Here is a 22,740-nt window from a genome sequence, read left to right on the forward strand (position 1 = left end):
ATTGCAGATGCGAGCAGACAGCCAACAGCATGTGACACCTTTGCTAAAATATCGGCACTGACTGCCTGTATCCTATTGGGCCAGGTTAAAGGCTCTTATGTTGACACACAAAGCCCTGAACAATTTTGGTACAGAATACTGTTGTGAGTTTGGGGGTTGGAATGGATGATCCCTGTGAGTCCCCTTCCAGCCTCTGATTCGGAATCCTGTGCCTTGGGGTGAGGGGCTGGCTCTGCTGGAGTTTCTTTTGTTAAGCTAATCGAGTGGCCAGGTTGTTAATCGGTCTATTAGGTGGCCAGCAACTGGTGAATGGGCCAGGAAGATCCTTTTGCCATTGAAATTCTTCAGGAGAGCCTTCCCCCCCTCCTGGTTTGTGCTTTGAGGTTTGTGCTTTGAGTGTGTTTAGAGAGTGTCTAGTAGAGAAAGGCCGGAAACTAGAGGCAGGCAGAGACTGTCTCTCTGCACCATGGCTTTAGGATGCCTCCTGTAACACCAATAGGAAAGCTGGATATTGGACTGCTGATGCCTTGAACCCCTCCATCCTAAGCTCAGGTTGGAATGTGTGTAAATAAATAAACCATATTTCATAAAGACACCACAGTTGACCTTCTTGCCAAAGGAAACCAACCCTGGATGAGCACAGGGACCCCTGAAATCTCACCGCTTGGAGAGGCGCACAACAATACCTTAAGAACTGCCTGAGCCCTTGTATCTCAGCCTGATCACTGAGATTATCTGGAGGAGTGCTGTTTTCTCTTATTGTCCCCCTTAAGTCTGAAATGCTCAGGAACCCCAAAGTTGTGGCACCTCATTCCTTCAAGTCCCTCCTCAACAATCACTTTTCTCATGCAGCATCTGGCTGAAGTTAATCCCTTTGTCCCAACTGTCTTCTGTGTTTGTTCCCCCAACCCGAGTACCTAAATTTAAATTGTTACATTCTTCAGGATTCATCCTGATCATATTACTATGTAAAGCATCACATGTATTATTCATAATAATAATCTACCTCACACAAAGGCTTAATAGATAACCAAATTTTTGTTTTTAGTTCACATGCTTTACAGAGCAAAAACTGTCACACATTTAAATGCCAGTTTCAAACAAACAAACAAAAACAACCCCAAATATTAGTTCAGTTTTAAATCCTCATTCTGTTGGCAGGAGTAAGATAAGCAGAGGTAATAAGCAGGAACAATAGTTTTTTTCTATGAGAAGTTATCTAATCACACTTTTAACAGATTTTTAAAAAAAAGATTAAATGGATTTTTCAAAGGAATCCACAACATTCATTTAAAGTCAACTCACCCTGCCTTCATTTTCAGAACATTAAACATTGCTTTAGTAATTTAAGGGAGTATACTAGCTCAGATACTCTACTACAGAAAAGACAACATATTGATACTCTAGCATATGATGGAACTAGGTTTGTTGTTGTTATATGCCTTCAATTTGATTACGACTTATGGCGACCCTATGAATCAGCGACCTCCAAGAGCATCTGGTGTGAACCACCCTGTTCAGATCTTGTAAGTTCAGGTCTGTGGCTTCCTTGATGGAATCAATCCATCTCTTGTTTGGCCTTCCTCTTTTTCTACTCCCTTCCGTTTTTCCCAGCATTACTGTCTTTTCTAGTGAATCATGTCTTCTCATTATGTGTCCAAAGTATGACAATCTCAGTTCCATCATTTTAGCTTCTAGTGACAGTTCTGGTTTAATTTGTTCTAACAACCAATTATTGGTCTTTTTCGCAGTGCAAATCTCTCCTCTAACACATTTCAAATGAGTTGATTTTTCTTTTATCCGATTTTTTCACTATCCAACCTTCACATCCATACACGGAGATTGGGAATACTATGGTCTCAATGATCCTGACTTTGGTGTTCAGTGATGCATCTTTGCACTTGAGGACCTTTTCTAGTTCTCTCAAAGCTGCCCCCTTCAGTCCTAGCGTTCTTCTTATTTCTTGACTATTGTTTCCATTTTGGTTAATGACTATGCCGAGGTATTAACAATCCTTGACAAGTTCAATGTCCTCGTTGCCAGTTTTAAAGTTACATAACTCTTCTCTTGTCATTACTTTAGCTTTCTTGACGTTCAGCTGTAGTCCTGCTTTTGTGCTTTCCTTTTTAACTTTCATGAGCATTTGTTTTAAATCATTACTGCTTTCTGCTAGTAGTATGGTGTCATCTGCATATCTTAAATTATTGATATTTCTCCCTTCAATTTTCACACCTCCATCTTGGTCCAATCCTGCTTTCCATATGATATGTTCTGCATACAGATTAACCAAATAGGCTGATAAAATACAACCATGTCTCACACCCTTTCCGATTGGGAACTAATCGGTTTCTCCACATTTTGTCCTTACAGTAAGGAACTAGGCTAGTGGTTCCCAAACTTTTTCCTCCTTGGACCACTTGAAAATTGCTAAGGGTCTTGGCAGACCATTTAACCATTTTTCTTTCTGTTGTAGCAATTGCAATGTGCTGTAACAGATGCTGTATGATTTTTAATTGTGTTTTCACAGGCACATTGTGGATCATTTGAATGAAGTTCATGGATCACTGGTGGTCCATGGTTCACAGTGGGGAAACCCCTGGACTGTCAGGCCCAGGATGAGACTCAGGAACCAGACCAGGGGTTGTAAGTAATTCAGTTTTTATTAGAGTAATGTCCAAACAAAGACTGCGTCTTCTCATGAAGCAGTACAGAAATACAGGTCCTGCGGCATTGAGAGAAAGTTGACAGAGCAAGGGGCTGCTTTCCCGCCGGTTCTTTAAGAAGGGGCCAAACGGGCGCGCAACCTTTCGCTCCTCCTTAACTGCCCCTCAGGCACTACCCGCCTTCCCCCCCTTCTCTCTTGTCTTTTCAAAAGTCTTCGTGTGCGTGGCGAAGGGGGAAGCATCGGCCCCTCCTCTTCTGAAGTTTCCGATTCCAGTATGGGGGATGGGGGGGCTGATGGTAAACTGCCTCGCAGCTTTTCTGCCTTGGGCAGCCCTCCCTCTTCTCCCTCCTGTTCTGAGCTTCGGAGAAGGGGAGGCGTGGGAATGTCCAGGGAAGATTCTGAAACTCCAAAGCTCTCAGGCTCCCCGTTGCTAGGCAACCCTATCTCTGGCATTTCCTCTGCTTCGTCTTCACTCCACTTGGGCGAAGTTACTCCCCCTCCTCTCTGCCATCCGTCTGAATCCTCTTCTCCCAACCCCTCGGGACCCCAACTCTGCATCCCGACATCATCCCCTCTCCCAAGCTGTGCCCCCCTCCCCCTGTCTGGCTTGGGGTGGTGGGGAAAACGTTGATGGAAAAGTTTTACCAAATCTGGAGCATGCACGTCAGCTTCAGCTTCCCATGATCTATCAGCCACTCCATAGCCTTTCCAGTGAATCAAGTACTGCAACTTGCGGCGTCTTATTCTGGAGTCTAGGATTTCCCCAACTTCAAACTCAATCTGCTCATTTACCAGGAGCGGAGCTCCGGGAGGCTCCTCCGGCCGTAACTCACTGGGAGGGGCGGCTTTCGTTAACAGGGATCGATGGAACACAGGATGTATTTTAAACGTGTCAGGTAGCTTCAGTCGGTACGCCACGGGATTAATTTGAGTTTCTATTTCAAAAGGACCCACCCTCTTGTCTTGTAATTTTCTACATTTGCCTGGCATCTGGAGGAAGCGGGTGGACAGCCAGACCTGGTCTCCCGGCTGCAGGGGGGGGGGCTCCTTCCTGTGCAGATCAGCCACTCGCTTGTACTCCGTTTTGGCTTCGTTTAACTGCTGTTTCAATGTCTGTTGCGCCGCCTGCAATTCCCTAAGAAAGTTCTCTGCCGCCGGTACCAGCATACCCTCTGAGCTGCTTGGAAAGACTTTAGGATGGAATCCATAATTAGCGAAGAACGGGGTTTGCTGAGTGCAGGAGTGCAGGGAGTTGTTGTAGGCAAACTCTGCAAAATGCAAATATGATACCCAGTCAGTCTGTTGATAGGACACATAACTATGTAAATATCTTTCCAAAACGGCGTTCAAGCGTTCCGTCTGGCCATCTGGCCATCTGTCTGGGGGTGATGGGCGGAGGAGAGCTTTAATTCCGTCTGCAGCTGTTTCCACATTGCTCTCCAAAATTTGGCTGTGAACTGAGTTCCTCGGTCCGAGACTACACTGTTTGGCAACCCATGCAGCCGGTAGACTTCTTTGATGAATAACTTGGCCGTTTCTTTAGCCTCTAAGGCCCCTGCACAAGGAAGAAAATGCGCCATTTTGGTGAGTAAATCTACCACTACTAGGATGGCTGTCATTCCTTGGGACTTGGGTAAATCAGTTATAAAATCCATGGAGAGGTCCTTCCAGGGTTCGTGTGGGACAGGTAACGGTTGTAACAGTCCTGTTGGTTTTCCTGTTTGGGTTTTTGTTCGCATACAGACAGAGCAGGACTTTACATAGTTTTCAATATCCCGACGCATTTTAGGCCACCAAAAGTCCTTGGCCACGTTCTGAATGGTTTTGTAAATCCCAAAGTGTCCCGCTGTGACGGAATCATGGCACTGGCGTAGGATTCTGAGCCTTAATTCCCCTTCTGGCACATATCTGGCGGTTTTGAACCATAACAGTCCATTCCTCCAGTGGAAAGTTACTTCTGAGTCTTGATCTTGTCCCGTCTCCTGCCTATATCTTAGCATGTCTACATCTTCTTGTTGTGCCTTTTTGAGTTCCTCTTCCCATGAAGGCTGACACGATCCCAACGTTAATTTCTCTGGCGGGATCACGTACTGAGGCTGGTCATCTGATTCACTTTCTTTGAATTGTGGCTGTCTGGATAAGGCATCTGCTCTCTGGTTTTTGGCTTGGGCATGATAAATAATCTTGAAGTTAAATCTAGTGAAGAACTGGGACCATCTTATCTGTCTCTGGTTCAGTTTTCTGGCTGTTTGGAGGCTTTCAAGATTCTTGTGGTCGGAGCGCACTTCAATCTGATGAGAGGCCCCCTCTAGGTATTGTCTCCAGTTCTCAAAAGAATCCTTGATGGCCAGCAGCTCCTTCTCCCATACTGTGTAGTTCTTCTCTGCAGGCTTTAACTTCCTAGAGAAGTACGCGCAGGGGTGCAGCTCCTTCCCCTCTTGGTCTAATTGCAGAAGGACCCCCCGGATGGCAAAATCCGAAGCATCTTCTTCCACGACAAAAGGGCGGGTCGGATCAGCAAAGCGCAGAATGGGCTCGGAAGCGAACCTTCTCTTCAGCTCCTCAAAAGCCTTAGTGGCATTCTCTGTCCATTGAAACTTCTTCTTTCCCCTTAAACAGTCAGTCAGACGAGCTGTTAATTTGGAAAACCCTGGAATGAACTTTCTGTAATAATTGGCAAACCCTAGAAACCGTTGTACATCCTTTTTGGTAACAGGTTGGCCCCAGTCCAATATACAACTTACTTTCCCTAGGTCCATCTCCACTCCTTCCGCTGAGATTCGGTACCCAAGGAAGTCCAAAGACTTGAGGTCAAATCCACATTTCTCTAACTTAGCATACAAGTGATTCTCTCTCAGTCTCTTCAGCACCGTTTTCACATGCTGATCATGATCTTCCTGGTTCTTTGAGAACACCAGGATATCATCTAAGTAACAGATTACATACGTGTCCAACAAGTCTCTAAACACGTCGTTCATGAACTTTTGAAAAACTCCTGGGCTTCCACAAAGCCCGAACGGCATGACCAGGTACTCAAACTCACCATAAGCGGTCAAGAATCCCGTTTTCCATTCATCTCCCTCCTTCATTCTGATCAGACTGTACGCTCCCCTCAAATCCAGCTTCGTGAAGACTTTTGCGGAGCGCAGTCGGTCTAGCAGCTCTGAAATCAGGGGCAGCGGGTAGCTGTTAGGGATGGTGATCTGGTTCAATGCACGATAGTCGTTACAAGGTCTGAGTTCCCCCCCTTCTTTTTCACAAACAATAGTGGCGCTCCAGCAGGGGACTGTGAGGGACGTATGAATCCTCGCCTCAGGTTTTTATCCAGGAATTCCTTCAGGGCCTCCCTCTCAGTCTCTGTGAGCGAGTAAATTTTCCCCGATGGGATGCTGGCTCCTGGCACGAGATCAATCGCACAGTCGTAAGGGCGGTGGGGGGGTAGAGTCTCTGCCTCTTTTTCATCAAATACATCTTTGAATTCCTCATACTTCAGCGGCAGGGTCACTTGCTCGATCTCCTGCGTTGTCGCCGCCAAGGTGTTCTTGATTCCTTCGGGTTGACAGTTCTCCTGACAATACTGTGAGGTGAACCACACCACCGCCTCCTTCCAACTTATCTTGGGTTCGTGCTTTGCTAGCCAGGGCATTCCCAGAATCACCTCAAAGTTCGAGAGATCTGACACATATAGCGAAATGAACTCTTCATGCCCAGGATTTGAAGTTTCACTTCCTCCGTGGCTTGTGTCACCCCTCCTGACTTCAGGGGTCTCCCATCGATGGTCTCCACAGATAGGGGAGCGTCCAGTTTCCACCGGGAAATTCCATGACGCTTGGCTAGCTTTGCATCAATAAAATTTGTGGAGGCTCCACTGTCAATCAAGGCAGTAGAATTAAACACCACTCCTCTGGAAGTTGTAATCCGAATAGGTAAGACCAACACCCCTTTTGAGGGAGGTTGGATCGTTGGAGGGCCTTTATACAACGCGGCCCCCAGTCCACCGGCCTGCACGTGGACTGGGTGTTCTAGTTTCCCGACGGCTCGGCTTTCCCCCCTTTCAGTCCACAGTCTCTGGCCACATCGCCCGGTCTTGAACAATAAAAGCATAAACGTTCTCGACGTCGTCTTTCTTTTTCTTCTTCTGACAATCTTGGCCTAGCCCCTCCCTGTCCCTCAGTTGCATTACCTGCCGTCCCTGCAGTGGAAAGGGCCTTGCTGCGGGATGCCGAGGCTGAGTATCTCGGGACCTCCTGCTTCTTTTCCAGGCATCTTCCTTCCATCCAGTGATCTATCTGTAGGCATAGCCGGATTAGCCCTGGCAGGTCAGTGGGAGGGGTGGTCCTGGCCAGCTCATCCAGGATTTCAGCATTTAATCCACTCTGGTACATAAACATCAAGGCTGCATCATTATAACTAGTTTCCTGGGACAAAATTTTAAAAGCGTTAGTGTACTCGGAAACAGTCCCTTTAGCTTGTTTCAGAGCGCCTAGCTGCCGCGCTACTGTTTCAGCTCTTTGCGGGTCTTGAAACATCTCGGTCATCTCCTGTATAAATCCTCTGTATCTTCTTAAGACAGTATCCTTTCTCACCAGATATGGGGTCACCCATTTTGCAGTTTCTCCCTCCAGAAGTCTAATCACAAAGGCAACTTTAGCCCCATCGTCTGGAAATTCTGTGCGCCTGACATCCAGATATAATTCACATTGAGCCACGAAAGTTGCCAACTGATCACTCTGTCCCGCATATTTTGGGGGCAATCCAATGGGAACCTTTACTGCGGCAACTGGAGGGGCTGTTCGCATCTGGTCTATCGTGGTCTTCAAGGCTTGATTATCCGTTTTCAACGCCTTGACGGCTGCTAGCAGGGCTTGGACATCCGTCTGCAATTCAGCTACCTTAGTCCTCAAGAGTTTCACTTCTTCCGTCTCGGAAGTGGGGTTCGTTCCCCCCTCTGCTCCCTTTGACATCTTGTCCCAGTCAAGTGAAGAGAGCGTTGAGGGTGATTGAGGTGGCTCTGTCAAGCTGTCAGGCCCAGGATGAGACTCAGGAACCAGACGAGGGGTTGTAAGTAATTAAGTTTTTATTAGAGTAATGTCCAAACAAAGACTGCGTCTTCTCATGAAGCAGTACAGAAATACAGGTCCTGCGGCATTGAGAGAAAGTTGACAAGAGCAAGGGGCTGCTTTCCCGCCGGTTCTTTAAGAAGGGGCCAAACGGGCGTGCAATCTTTCGCTCCTCCTTAACTGCCCCTCAGGCACTACCCGCCTTCCCCCCCTTCTCTCTTGTCTTTTCAAAAGTCTTCGTGTGCGCGGCGAAGGGGGAAGCATCAGCCCCTCCTCTTCTGAAGTTTCCGATTCCAGTATGGGGGATAGGGGGGAGCTGATGGTAAACTGCCTCGCGGCTTTTCTGCCTTGGGCAGCCCTCCCTCTTCTCCCTCCTGTTCTGAGCTTCGGAGAAGGGGAAGCGTGGGAATGTCCAGGGAAGATTCTGAAACTCCAAAGCTCTCAGGCTCCCCGTTGGTAGGCAACCCTATCTCTGGCATTTCCTCTGCTTCGTCTTCACTCCACTCGGGCGAAGTTACTCCCCCTCCTCTCTGCCATCCGTCTGAATCCTCTTCTCCCAACCCCTTGGGACCCCAACTCTGCATCCCGACATGGACTAGGCAAATAGCACTCTGTGAGCCCCAGTTAATGGTACACTACCCAGCCAAGATCAGACCAATGAGGTTGTCTTGTGTCTCCAAGATATCTACGTAAAAATGGAAGGGCTACATAGAAGTAAGAGCTTCACAATTGGGGCACAAATGTTCTCAGGCACAGCCAAGGCATCACATAAAAAATCCAAAAAATAAAAAAGGTATGAAGTGTCTTTTTCTTGTAACTCAACTGCAAGCAAGTAACTCATTTAGAGTCTAGCAGCCCAATCTCAAGAGGCCAAGTACCATAAGAGCCCCTTGTTATCATTTACTTTTCCTCTCTGGCTTCACCACCACAAAGAAATTATCCTTGCTTCAAAACACAAAAATACTCTTTACATTTTTGCTTCTCAAATGTCCAATACAGCCACCTTTGTTATAGGAGCAGCCAGAGGATCTCTTCCCAATTTTTATACATCTTCATCCCTGAGTTAGTGCTCTCCATAGACTTCCATTGTAATTATTTTCTTAGTCAGATTTTTCCTTTAAGTAATTTTGGCCTGGATTGGGACTTGCAGGAGTGCTCCAAAAGGAAACTGGATGTTCCGTAAGTCCTCCCAGCCTCTCCTCCGACATGCCCCCGGAACACCCTTTTTTTGAGCTTTGGCACCTCTTCTGGCAGGCTGGCTTTCCCAGTGGATCGCCGGCTCTGCCACAGCTGAGCCACAGTGAGGGGCTTCTGCTGACAGAGCCCGGTGGAGCCAGGACCCTGCAGGCTCAGCTGGGGATGCGCCACATCCAATTCCCTTCAGCCTGGCATAAATACAAGTTGGATTGCGCCCTTAAGGAGTATGACTACAGGAGCCTCCAACATATCTGCTACATATTATTGCAATGGTAACATGTGGGAAATACACACATATTTTCCCTTTAAATATTAGGCAGGCGCCATCTCTGTTATCTTTTTGGCACCTATGAAGATTTTCCTCTTTCAACAAGTCTTTTAAGTTAAGACCTATCCCAGTCTGCGTCTGTGTTGGATTTGCTTTTAATATGTTTTTTTAAAAACATTTTTTTCTAAACAATATGTTTTTTAACCCTTTTTATTTAATATGTTTTTAAAGCTTTTTTAAATAATGTTTTAAAAGTTGTTTTGTTTCAATGTATTTTAAGGTCTGTTTTTACGATATTTTAAAGTGTTTTACTGCTTTTGTTTGCCGCCCTGGGCTCCTACTGGGAGGAAGGGCAGGATATAAATTAAATAATAAATAAATAAATAAATATTTTCTAGATCTTTTCTCCATCACTATAATTAGATTAAAAACAACTTAGATTATCAGTATTCTCGTGTTCTCTAAATTGCAGAGATAAAACTTAATGTCAGGAAAGATTTCAAGGACTACCACTAACAATTACAGACTCTTTATTTGGGGACAATTACAGACTCTTTATTTGGGGGAGGGGTTATTTTTTCAAAATTACTGGTTTTCCCTACTTTTAGTCTTATGTTCCATTCATTACACACCTTCTAACATTTGCAACAAGTATGTCAGGCCTGACTCTTACAACCAGATTATCATTTTCGTGATCAAACAAAATGAAGCTACCAAAAAAGCCCAGCAAAGTCGGTAGAAGGATGAAGCAATATGTTTATTTACACACACACACACAATGCATTCTGAGCCAAAAAAATTCCTTCATCAGGAGAAGTTACTGAGGAGTACAATATGCTTTTTTCTTGTTAAAATATGGTATGCTGCTTCTAGATATACAGAATTTCCTTGATTTAAGCGATAATTTTGGTCTGAAAAATGTTGGGCTCTTGTATGTATCCTTCTATGGACATCTTTGTGCTGTACCCATTAAAGCTTTTGTGCAATGATAATATGGTATGGAATGATGTGGTACATTAGACAAACTGTTTTATTCTGGCATGAAGCACCATTTAAGGCTGCAATCCAATACGCACTTACCTGGGAGTAAGTCCCGTTGAACCCAATGGAGCTTACTTCTGAGTAGACATGCACTGGATTGCACTGCCAGGTAATAGAGCATCATACAACTTTTACTACCATAAATTGACCAACATATGACAATATGATCTGGTCCTTAGTTACAAGTTCGTAACTACTACTTTTACACAACAAATATTAACCCTAGGTAGTTCCTTCAAGTCAATTTCATCCAATATAATTCCTAATACCACTGCATTTATTAAATGCTATCTGCTGGACAAATGTGAGTAACCATTATACAAAAATGTGGAGCATTAATTCCCATTCAACACTCAATAACTATCTAGATAAACACAACTTTCTGGTTAGAAGCTACACACAATCCTGGAGCATGACGCACTGATCCAGTTCTGGTAAAGCCATATGAAAATTATCTTTAATACTTACAACAAATGAACCAAATTAACAACAAACTATGCCTTCACATTTCTACAGCACATTTCCAAAATTAATTTTTTTAAAAAACTGTATATAGTGCTCCAGTTTCCCAGTTGTAAATGACATCAACTATTTTCTTTTACTGATTCTACATTCAACGGTTGCCACACAGGTGGGCACAGATATACAGCAGGCAGAATTATCAGTCACAACTATATATTTCTGTAACCATACTCCATACTACAACCTTCCCTAGAATTGTCTAGCATTTTTATTAACTGAATGCTCTATACTGTTTTGCTCTCTGTTGTTTTGAAAAGAGTAAATATAAACAAATGCTTCCAAATCCTACAATGGAAACCAGAAATTGGTTACAAAATTGCTTTAGAACAATGGTAGCATCCAATTTAAATTACACCAAGAGTGGAAAGTGTCCTTCCATGGGCAGTATCATTTCATTGGATGAAACTTAATGTATTTTATACGAAAAACTGGCAAGATTTAAATAATAAATTCTGGAAACACTAGAGTCAATCATCTAGTTTACGAAAACAGAATTCAAGGGATTTACAAATTAAAACGGAAAGGCTGTTCATGTTTACTCAGAATCAAAGGGATTTTTTCTTTCAATGGAACTTGCTTTTTAGTAAGAGTGGACAGGATTGCAGCCTAAATATCACTGCCTTTGTTTACGTATGCAACAGCCTGAGAAATTAAAAGTGCAATCCTATACCCACTTACCCAACTTCAACTTTAAGATCTGAATGGCATTTATGTCCAAGTAAACACACATAGGATTGCCTAGGTAAAAAGCTCTTTGGAGTTTGAATCAATGAAACCAAGTTCCTTTCAGCCAGTAATGTGGGACAGAAAATTTTCTAGTGCTTTATTTTTCCATCGAAATTTTCCATTTCATAACTTAATTGGTAATAATGCATGGATAAAATCACAATTTGTATTTTGCAAACCTGGCATTTTCAATGTTTTTAGCATTGTTTACAAGTAAAATAAACATGCTAAATTAGATCACTTTCTAAACGTAATGTACTGCCTTCAAGTCAATTCCGACTTATGGCGACCCTATGAATAGGGTTTTCTTGATAAGCAGTATTTAGAGGTGGTTTACCATTCATTGCCTTCATCTGAGGCTGAGAGGGCATCATAAAATTCTCCAGTGCAAATTATCCTATGCAAATTAATTTGCATAAGAAAACTTTCCAGAAGAGCCACATCACTGCCTTTAGCCTCATAATCCTATTACCTGCATAATATAATTTGCAATTTATTACCATAACAGAATACATTAGGTACCTTTTATCAGTCTCCCCCACATTTGATACCGCAAATAGTTAAAATGTACAAACAGAGGAATTTTTGCACACAGAAACCCAATTTACTATCTCACTTAATGGACTTCCAAAGCAGCATTGCAAATATCTAATCAATATTAGGGCTGTTTCTTGTTACATGTATGCAGATCTATTTTCATGAAGAAAATATCAGACATGCAGAAGTATGCATTTTATAGTGGTGAGCCAAATGCCGATTTGCCCCAGCATATATCTGAAAATCAAATCAAAGGTGTGTGCATATGAAACTGATATGCAAGGAACAGCTATTACATTAACCAGTTTGTAATTTTTTCACTTATTTTCCTTCAGAGTCTTAACTCTGAGAAAAAGCAAACCAAGTTAAATAAGATATACTCTCATAAGACAATTCATATTTAAAATATTCCAACCCTGCCTACATGAAAGACATACCACTGTCCAGTTTTGGCAACTGATCTTATAGGCAGAGGGGAGGGTTTAATTGTGAGCTATTTTTACTCTTAAGGGCCACTGTCTCAATTTGCTGTAGTGTATATCATTTGCAATACCAGCAACAATGCAATGGTGAACTATACTTCTGATATCAGATCAGTTTAAACAATTATCCACCAAGTCTCAAGCTCATATTCCCAAACAAATTAACATTCTGGAACAGCATTCAACATGACTGTATGTAATGTACAAAAGGTAAAGGTGTCCCTGCACTTATAGTACGAGTCGTTTCCGACTCTTAGGGTGACATCTTGCAACGTTTACTAGGCAGACCGTATATATGGGGTGGGATTGCCAGTTCCTTCCCCAGCCTTTCTTTACCCCCCAGCATATGCCGGGTACTCATTCTACCAACCACAGATGGATGGAAGGCTGAGTGGACCTCGACCCCTTTTACCGGAGATTCGACTTCCTCCTTCCGTTGGAATCGAACTCCGGCCGTGAGCAGAGCTTTGGCTGCGTTACCGCTGCATACCACTCTGCACCACGGAGGATCTTATGTAATGTATAGTTAAGCCTAAAGCAGTGATTCCCTAACTTTCCCCCCCATGGTCTTACAGACCACTTAACAATTTTCTGCCTGTTGTAGCAATTGTAATGCAATTTACCAAATGCTGTATGATTTTTAATTGTATTTGTATTGCTTCTTATATATTGTATTTAATTATATTTCATAGAATTAAGATACAATATAAGAAATAAAAGAAACAATTAAAATACTATTATAAATCAATATAATATTTAATGCAATGGATGTTCCATCTCCCACCTTCAGCTACAAATCCATGGACAGGCCGCAGACCAGTTGAATGAAGCACATGGAACACTGGTACTCTGCAGCCCATCACTGGCCTAAAGTATTCTTATGGTTGGTATTTTCTACTTGCAGAGATTGCCCCAAATGCTTAAGATGGAACAAACCTCTTGATGTACCTGCACAATGTCATACAATAGGTCATTATGCCTTCACTGTGGTGAAATTACATTAATAGCTGGACTACCTGAAATGTGATAACTAAGCAAGGAATGTTGTTCTTTAATGTAGTCAGTGTCAACAATTTAATATAAACTTGTAACCAATAGAGAATGGCTACATGTGACACCTTAAATCTTTAGGGCAACATACAATTATGCTGTCTGCTTGTGTAACGGGGCTTCTCTTCCCCAAGCTCCAGCCACCCATATGTTCCGCAAATCTGCTCCAGAGGGCTGCCTGGAAGAAGCCCTGTTGCATGAGCAGATACCTGACCCCATTACAGGCAGACACCTACCCATGCTCTGATGGATCTCACCCTTAAGGACCAACATCAGGCTATTGGTCCGCCTAACCAAGCACTCAGGCAGACGTCTCTTTTAATCCTACTAAATGAAATACTTTAAATCAGATATGTGAAAGACTGAAAATTCCTATATGTGATTCAGGCTCATCTATTATTTGTGTATCAGCTAAATACAAAGCCAATGAAGGTGACCCTTCTCTGTATTACTCTAACAGTGAATTGTGACACGACCTTTTATTTTAATGTGTTTCAGTATATTAATGCAAGATTTTGACAACATATTTATATTCTAAGCTTTATAGTTTGTAAAATATGGAACTAAAAATGACAATACAACAGAAAATGATAGTTGAAGGTCCCTATTTTTTTCCATTTAATGAAGCTCCCATTAAAATTCCTTAATACTACAGAATTACTTGCCAGGGGATCTAACTTCCCTGCAAACTGTGGAGCTATTTAGAACTTCATACTAAATGCCTCAATTCATGTGCAATTCTTGATTCAACATAACTGCTACCCTTACTCTATACATTTTAATGCCAATGCATTTGTCAGCAATGTCAAAACATTACTAGAATTGTGACAAACTTTCAGTTATGCTGCATTACCACAATTATTGGTAAAAATTACTCCATAAAAAATATTACAAGCTGCTGCAATAAGTCTTAAGATCATGCAATCAGAGCACCTGAAAAATTATTTTGATTCCTGTAGCACTTATATCCTGATCTTAAACATTTGCACTGAATTGTCTGCCTGCAATATCAGCATAAGGTCACATTTGTGATACTGCACTGGCACAGCATTCCACATCTTCTGTCCTAGGCCTTTATTTACTAGGGAAACCTGTTTTAAGATTGTGGCAGAAATCCAGCTTAACTGGGTTTTGGATGGGAACATGGCCAGATCCTTCTGAATTCTGAAACAAATTTAAATCTCATTACTTAATATTTCCACACATTTGGCAATGGTAACCAATTTACTTATGCAAACGTCTATATATGTCAGCAAGACTCAAGGGCAGGGAATTTATCAGGCTTATAGGCCTACACTTGCTTTACATACACAGTACATTACCAAACTTAAAAGTTTTATTGAAATCAATAAGCTTACCAGTATATTCATTTAGGATTTAGAATACATTAAGGCTGCAATCCAATACACAGTTACCTTGAAGTAAGCCCCCTTGTACCCAGTGGACCTTACTTCTGAGTAGACATGTATTGGATTGCAGCCTAGGGTTGCAGTCCCAAACACACCAACTTGAACTCAGTGCAACTTACTTCCAAGTAAACATACTCAGGACTGCCCTGTACATCAAGGCTAAGATAGCTCTATGTATTCTGTTTAGTCAAATACTATGCACATCCACATGTCAGGAAAATAACTTCCTAGCTCTGCCATCCAAGCTTTGCAGTTAAACCCAATGATTAAGTTTAATACATGCAAAGCAAATATTCTTCTATTAAGCTACTTTTCAGCTCCGTTCTAATGAAGCCATTACCTAGTTTTATGTTATATATTTTTCTACATATCCAAACAGTACAAACAAAAATTTTATACAAAAATTGTATGTCACAAGTGGAACTATACCTCATTATCCGGAGTTTTTAAAAACTGACCTAATCAGCATACCTTCCAACACTGTCAATCCTCCTTTTTGAAAAGAAAAGAAAAAGCCACCTTCAAAAATTCCTCTCAAGTCAGTCTTACTGATTTCAACTAGATTACTTTCCCAAGTAATGCAAGAACCATAACTTATGGCCTGCTGAAGATCTATGCATACATATCTGGGAATAAATCTTACACAGTTTACTGGGAATTACTTCTGAGTAAACACACATAGGGTCAGGCTGTATGCTACCAAGAGCTAACACAAGTTGTCTTCGGGGGGGGGGGGACTTCACACAACCTTTCAATAGTCAGATTCTTTTGGAATTCCACAAATACTCCCAAAACATTTCTATTTTGCCCTTCATCCTATCCGCACTACAAAAAAACTTACAAAGGCAAAAGAAATAGCTTTTTAATCAGTTAAGTCTAACTTTTCACACCACAGTTCCTGAGAACATTGTAAGTTCCATAAAAATGAGTGAAACAATACATTTAGTTTGAGGTTTTAAAACTAAAACTGGTTTATGGATGTCAAGTTGTAAACAAGCTTGAAGTCTCTGTAAAACTATTTAAAAATCTAAAACTTAATATATATGAAATGCTACCTGGATTCAGAACTTTCTTCTTTGAGCAACAAGCAGGTTATTTTACCCTCCTGTCCAAAATTATCACTAAGACATTATTTTATCAGTCTGCTCTTCTAAACTCCCACTAACCAACCTTTGTATTTTACAAAATCACTCAGAAAGATGTATTATTCAGTAAGAGTTACAGTCCAGCTCAAGACGAGTTATAGTATTACTTACTATTACAGTCTATAGCCCACCCCTACACCTAACTCAGTCCTTCTGTAAATTAAGTAACATTTATTCATCTTAAAAAGTGGGCAACTGAGACCTAGATTGGGATGTTTTCTAAAGCCATCAACTCATCTTAGTGCTAATCAAAGAAAGAGTACAATTTTATACCTAACAAAATGTTTATTATGTTTTGACAGGTACCTTCAATAATCTTATTTTCTGAATGCAATTATAATTGAATAACTATCACTATTCTAATATGGGTGCCTAGTAAGTAGCACTCTGACAGTATATATTGCATTAGAGATCTTCAAATAAGAGTACACTGGGCACTGAATCAAATATTCATAAAACACAGCAACTCCTCTTTACTTTATACAAGTCTTATATTCCAAGAATGGTCTCAGAAACACACTAGGGGCGGTCTTTTAATTCTGCGAACAACAACAAATATGCCAATCATTAAACTCAAGGTGTCAAATAACAGAAGTGTTGCTATGGAAAACGCCCTTAACCGAGCTCATTCATTACACATCAAAGGACGCTGATGCAAGATACCACCACTCTACTACTGATATACCAGCATGGAAGACGTGGGAGAAACCTGAAAGGAGGAGGGGGGCTGGGAAGCTAATCTAGAAAATGGGAAGACACCACCTGAAAATACAGGAAGTGTACTTAGTCTCGCCCCCTGCCTATACAAGACTTGCCAAGCCCCGGTCATCCGCCTCTTCTATGAACACGAAAAAGAGGCGGGAGGAAGGTGTCACGAGAGCCTTAATTACACTCCGGTGACAGGGACTATCCTCACGTTGTGGCAAACGGACCGCCTTGGATAGCTGGCTGGCGAAAAATGCATTTCGGGCCGGGCCATGGGGCGGATTGTGCTGCGGAAGAGCCGGAAGGGTGGGGGGAAGCTGGCACCTCCTAAGGCCGGCTCTGCAGACATACCAGGCCGGTTATCTCTCAGTCTCTTCCCTTCCCTGCCCTTGCTCGAATCAGGCTGCTCGCTGAGGAGGACCTAACTGGGGAAAGAGACAGGCTGCTAGAGAATGACGCGAAAGAGGCCTCCCCGCACCTACTGCTTGCTACCGCACACCGACCGGGAACCGGGGCGGGAGGGGGCGGCGTGGCGAGAGCAAGCGAGGAGGAAGAGAACAAGATGGCGACGGCGACGCCTCGTCCCGTCCCCCCCGATTCAAATCTCCCCCTCCCCCGAATCTCCAGAAAGCGGGGACAGCGGCTAGCCCAGGCCCCTTGCCTGCCCAGGAAGGGAACCTTCTCCTCCCCCATATATCTCAACCCCATCAGTATACACGGGGGTGGAGAGAAAGAGCGAAGGGACCCGTCTCGTCTTTCTCCGCCCACCCCTTTGGCATCGCCCTCCTTCGGAATTCCACCCCCTTTCCTCTGCCTGAAAATTCCCTTCTAATACCTTTGAATTTGAGGTCGATGGGCGGATCGAGAACCAGGATCTGCTCGTGCTTGGCTAGAGCCCCGGCGGCCGCCATCGCTGCTCACTCGTTCGCTCAGCCCGGAAGGGGGAGAGGGCGGGCAGGTGGGTAGGTAAGGGGAGAACACTTCGGTCGGGGAGGGAGGAAGGAAAGGGAAGCTAGCCGACCGAGCAGGAGGAGGAGCACCGCCACCCCCGCCGCCGCCGCCTCCTTGCTCCCTCTAGAGGCGCGCGCGGACAGAGGCGTGTGCGTTGCTCCCTCAGCTTTCTTCTGCCCCCCCTCCTCTCTCTCTCTCTCTCTCTCTCCCCCCTGTAAGGACTGAGTCAGTCAATACCCCGCGCGGCTGTCCAGCGCACTGCGACCAGCGCCAATTACGGCACGGGCGCGAGGACAGCGGCCGCCTAGTTCTAGCACCCGCACGTAAGTCCTGTGGGGAGAGGCGCGCGCACGGTCACGAGCGGAGACATAACACCAACGCCGTTCCCAGTCTCCGCCTGCTCACCCCCTCCCCTCGTCCGTTGACAGCTCGATCGACACGGGGCTCTTCTTCCTTTCCCTCCTCCTCCTCCTCCTCTCACGTGGGCCAGGGAGGAGTTGTCAATGCGCGTCCTAAGGCTTTCGGGTGTTTTTGGAGGGGGGGGGGCGTGCGTAGAGTAGTGAAGAAACCAAATTGGCTGTCAAGAAGGAATTCTCCGGGGTGGGGATATTATGTACTGCTCGAAGCAAACCGGAAGGAGAAAATGACACCAAAGCTTTAAGTATCAGGGACTCCAACGTAGCAGAAAAAGAAGGCAGCCTGGGGACTCTGATTCCCAGCATGCAGAGCTTTCTTCGGTCGTCCGTGTGTCATTGTATGCTGGGAACTGCAGTCGCCAAATAAAGGAGAAACAGAGTAGACTCGTTTGGTAGAGGTGGCCCGTCCGGATTTCTGTTTCTTCCATATAGTTACTGCTGGGATACTTAATTGTCCCTGTGGTAGGAATGGCCAGGTTAAATGTTAATACTGAAGAATATGTTTTCCTCTGAGGATCAGAAAGGATGGAGAGTCTGGATTTATTTTTAATCTTTGAAGTTCACTTGAGTTCTTACCATACCGCTTACTTTTATTATTTTTACAACATAAATATTGCTGGGATAGAGGTAAATTTGCCAAAATTACAGAAACAGCTTAGCAGAAATAAGTCAGCTCACTCTCTCTACTCCGTTTGCCCTGGCAATATGTCTTTTCTGCATGCGATCCAATACCCTGACCCCCTACCATAAATTATTTTGGTATATGGATGTGCGTGGGACAAAGAGATAACTGGTAATTATTTGAACGACTGCCTTCTTCCCTACAGACCCTCTTGGGCGTTGAGATCAGCAGAGGGCGCCCTTTTGGTAGTTCCGCCACCCTTAAAAGCTTGGGGGTGGGGGGGGGTGGCCTGGGAGAGGGCATTATCTGTGGCAGCTCTTAAGTTGTGGAATTTCCTTCCTACAGAGGTGAGTCTGCTGTACAGTTTTTGGCGAATGCTGAAGATGCGCTTCTTTATCCTGGCTTTTGACAACTGAGATGTATATTTTTAGGACTCACACAATTTTTTGTGATATGATTTTAGGTTGTTTTAATTGTTTTTAATGATGTATTTTAAATCTGTTCTGATGTGCCTTGGGACCTTTGGGTGAAGGACGGGTAATACATTTAAATAATAATATCAAGTTCCCCTCAAGGGCAGACACAAAAAACCCCCAAGTGCTTACACATACTTGTATTGTAGCCATCCTATTCCTGTGATTGTAACTTGTTTTTATTGTTTTTAATATTGAATTTTAAACTCTTGTGACCTGCTGGTGGATGATGATGATAATAATAGGTAAATCAATCAGTTATCACCTTGAATACTCGTGGTGGGGAGCATGTCTGAATTAATCTGCAATAGTAAATTGTTTGAAAAATTAACTTATGAGCTTTGGCAAACACATTGCTGCGGTAGTAGAATTACTACCAAGGCTGCATTTAAAATAAATGTATGTTATCACCATGTGAATTAAATATAAGACTAATAGGTTACAATTAAGCAGTTGAATGGAGAATCCAGAGTAGAAGAGAGAATAGAGATGATTTACCTATACCACTAAAATGTAGTAACCGACCAGAAATTGTTTATATTAGATTATATTTGTTTAGGGGCTTCAAATTGCAGGAATTATGGAACTTATTCAGATGAATAACAGGGTAAATGCAATCCTATGCATCTTCACTCAGAAGAAAGTACCATACTATGATGTTCAGTGGGAAGCTCCACTAGAATGTATGCTGAAGAATAGCAAATATATCACCAAGTCCAAGAGGATGCCAGTATGGTTATATGCAGAGTCAATTCAGTTATTGGGGCAAGAATGTTTCCCTCAGAAAATACAAGTTTTGTCCAGATTGGAGCAAAAGTGAAGACAAACATATATTTATAAATACAATATGGGATTCAGAAAAGGCCTGGTCATGGGACTGAGTCAGTCTTCGCCACCCTGATGTCACTTTTATCGAGAATAGGACAATGGGAGTGTGACCTTGCTCCTGATCCTCAACCTCTCTGGGGCTTTTGATATCATTGATTGGTATTATTTATTTATTTATTTTATTACATTTTTAGACCGCCCTATAGCAACAAGCTCTCAGGGCGGTGTACAACACAGTAAAAACAGATTAAAATACATGTGGGTATGAGTACAATACAATAGAAAACATTTTTAAAAACAAAATTAAGACAAAAGATTAAAATTAAAATAAATGAAAATTAAATTTAAAATGCCTGGGCAAAGAGGTAGGTCTTTACCTGGCGCCGAAAAGATAACAAAGAAGGCGCCAGGCGTATCTCGTCAGAGAGGGCGTTCCATAATCACTGATACTTATTTCCCTTCCTTCCTACATAAGAGCCTTAGTCAACCTTACACTGTTTTCTTGCCTTAAAGCACTCTGGACTTGTGCTTACATAAAAAGAGGTATCCTCCTAGATCAACTCTGTGGGATAGGAATTGTGGGTGCTGTGGTTCCAATCCTATTTACATGATTGAGTTCAGAGAGTAGTATTGGGTGAGTGCTTTTTGGTTGTCCTGGCATATATGCTTTGGAGTACCTCAGGGCACTATATTATCCCCCAATGCCATTTAGTATCTCTATGAAGCTGCTGGGAGTTGTCATTTGGGGCAAGGTGCCATCAGTGAACTAATGACACTCAGCTCTTTCTCCAAAACATCTGAATCAGGAGACGCCATGGAGGCCCTGAACCGGTGCCTGGATGAAGTGATGGGATGGATGAAGGAAACTAAGCTAAGCTTGCATCCCAGCAAGACAGAGGCACTGTGAGCAAGTGGTTCCTGGGTTTGAGAAATTGGCCAACTGCTTGCCCTGGATGGGGTTGCACTCCCCGAGGGAGCAGGTATGCAATTTGGGGGTGCTTCTGGATCCAGCTTTGTCACTGGATGCCTTGGAAGCCTTGATGGCTAGAAGTGCTTTCAGCCATCTAAGGCTGCTATGTGTCCTGGTGAGCCCTATTGGAGTCAGACTGGGACTCACTGGCGTGTGTTTTTCAGTTATGTTAATGTGGAATCTCAGCTTAGAGCCTTTCATGGAGACTTTCATGTGCCTCTACACAAGCATAATTAAGCATGACTGCTCAAGCTAAGACTTCACAGCAATTAGACACGCCCCTTGAGACTTTTAAGTAGGCTCAGGGTGGGCTATCTATTTGCATGGGGAAGGTTTCTCTGAATGGGACTGTATGAGTGCTATCTTTGGGAGCCTGTGCATCTGCCAGCACGTCTTTGGTGACGGCTGCACTTTTCCAGATCCTCCTCTGACACTGCCTCTGCTTGAGCCTCTGATTCATCCTCCTCAGGAGGTGTGAGTGGCGGCTTGGGCAATAAGGCAGGGCTGAGTAGCGGGATAAGGGTTAGCTCATTGTCAGGAATGGCTTCTTCCATTGCAACTGGAACTAAGGGAGGGGAGCTGTCACTGTCTAAGCTACTGATGCCTTTTCCTGTTTCAGCCTCTTCCTCTGCAGAATCCCATTCTTCCTTCTCCTCCTCATCAGTCTTCCAGGAGTCCTCCACAGGCCCCATGACAATATGTCAGTTTTGGTTGTTCCTGGACATGGAGAGGTTGACCACAAAAGTGTAGGCATTGGTGACTTCCAAGTTTGGATTACTCCAGTGTGCTGTATATGGGGCTTCTGCTGTGACTGGCCCAGAAACTGCAGTTAGTGGAGAATGTTGCAGCACAGTTGCTGACAGGAGAAAGGTTCTTTTGGCATATAACAGTCCTGCTCAAAGATCTGCACTGGCATGCCAGGCCAAGTTCAAAGTGTTACTATTAGTATATAAAACCTTTAAGAGCTTGGGACCAGTTTTCTTGAAGGATCGCCTTAGTCCATACATGCCCACTTGACCACTTTGATCTATAGAACTTGCACTTTTGGAAGTGCCATATAATGTTCATTCCACACTGGCAAGGAATTGATATTTTAGTGTGGCATCTCCTACACTCTGGAACTCCCTGCCCATTGACATTAGGCAGGGCCTTTGCTGTATCCTTTTCAGTACCTGCTAAAAAAAATTGTTTAGGCAAGCCTACCCAGACATGTAAAATTAACATGTATTTTAATATGCAGAGCTTATAATGTATATTTTTAGCTGCCGATTTCATTGATAGTTTGATTTTTCAAACTTGTTTTTAACTTTTACTATTTTTACTATTTTAATGTATATTTTATATTCTGTGTAAACTGGTTAGCAGTTTTATTTACAATTAAGTGATAAATCTTCTAAAATAAAAAAAAGTTGAGCATATTGCTAAGATCACTAACACCAATAAAAGACGATGAAGTACAGTAGAAGCAAGAAACCAGCTAGAGAAGTGGTTGGACAACAGGAGTTAAAGATCTCCTATAGAAAAATACAGATATTTTAGAAAAGGAGAATGAATTCTTCGTATTTGCTGCAGATGTTGGGCAGGTACCTGTAACTGAATTTATTTTTTTTTAGAAGAGGAATCTAAAGAACTGAGACAAATAGTAGCAACAAGAGATGAAATTCTAGGCCTTA

At 43.1% G+C, this 22,740-nt stretch overlaps 1 protein-coding gene across 2 annotated transcripts in view; it reads right to left on the bottom strand.

Moving 5' to 3' along the window:
- The window catches only part of VAPA (VAMP associated protein A), a 52,080-nt gene extending 33,959 nt beyond the window's left edge, over nt 1-18,121 (bottom strand). The window contains exon 1 of one of the 2 annotated variants that reach the window (XM_061595320.1): nt 17,643-18,121. In XM_061595320.1, the coding sequence (XP_061451304.1) occupies nt 17,643-17,718 (76 nt within the window). In that variant the 5' untranslated portion in view covers nt 17,719-18,121. The remainder of the gene's footprint in view (nt 1-17,642) is intronic. The other variant, XM_061595330.1, reaches the window with a different exon arrangement.
- Nucleotides 18,122-22,740: the final 4,619 nt, after the last annotated feature.

Source organism: Rhineura floridana, chromosome 1 (genome assembly GCF_030035675.1).
Source record: "Rhineura floridana isolate rRhiFlo1 chromosome 1, rRhiFlo1.hap2, whole genome shotgun sequence".
Classification (NCBI taxonomy): Eukaryota; Metazoa; Chordata; class Lepidosauria; order Squamata; family Rhineuridae; genus Rhineura; species Rhineura floridana.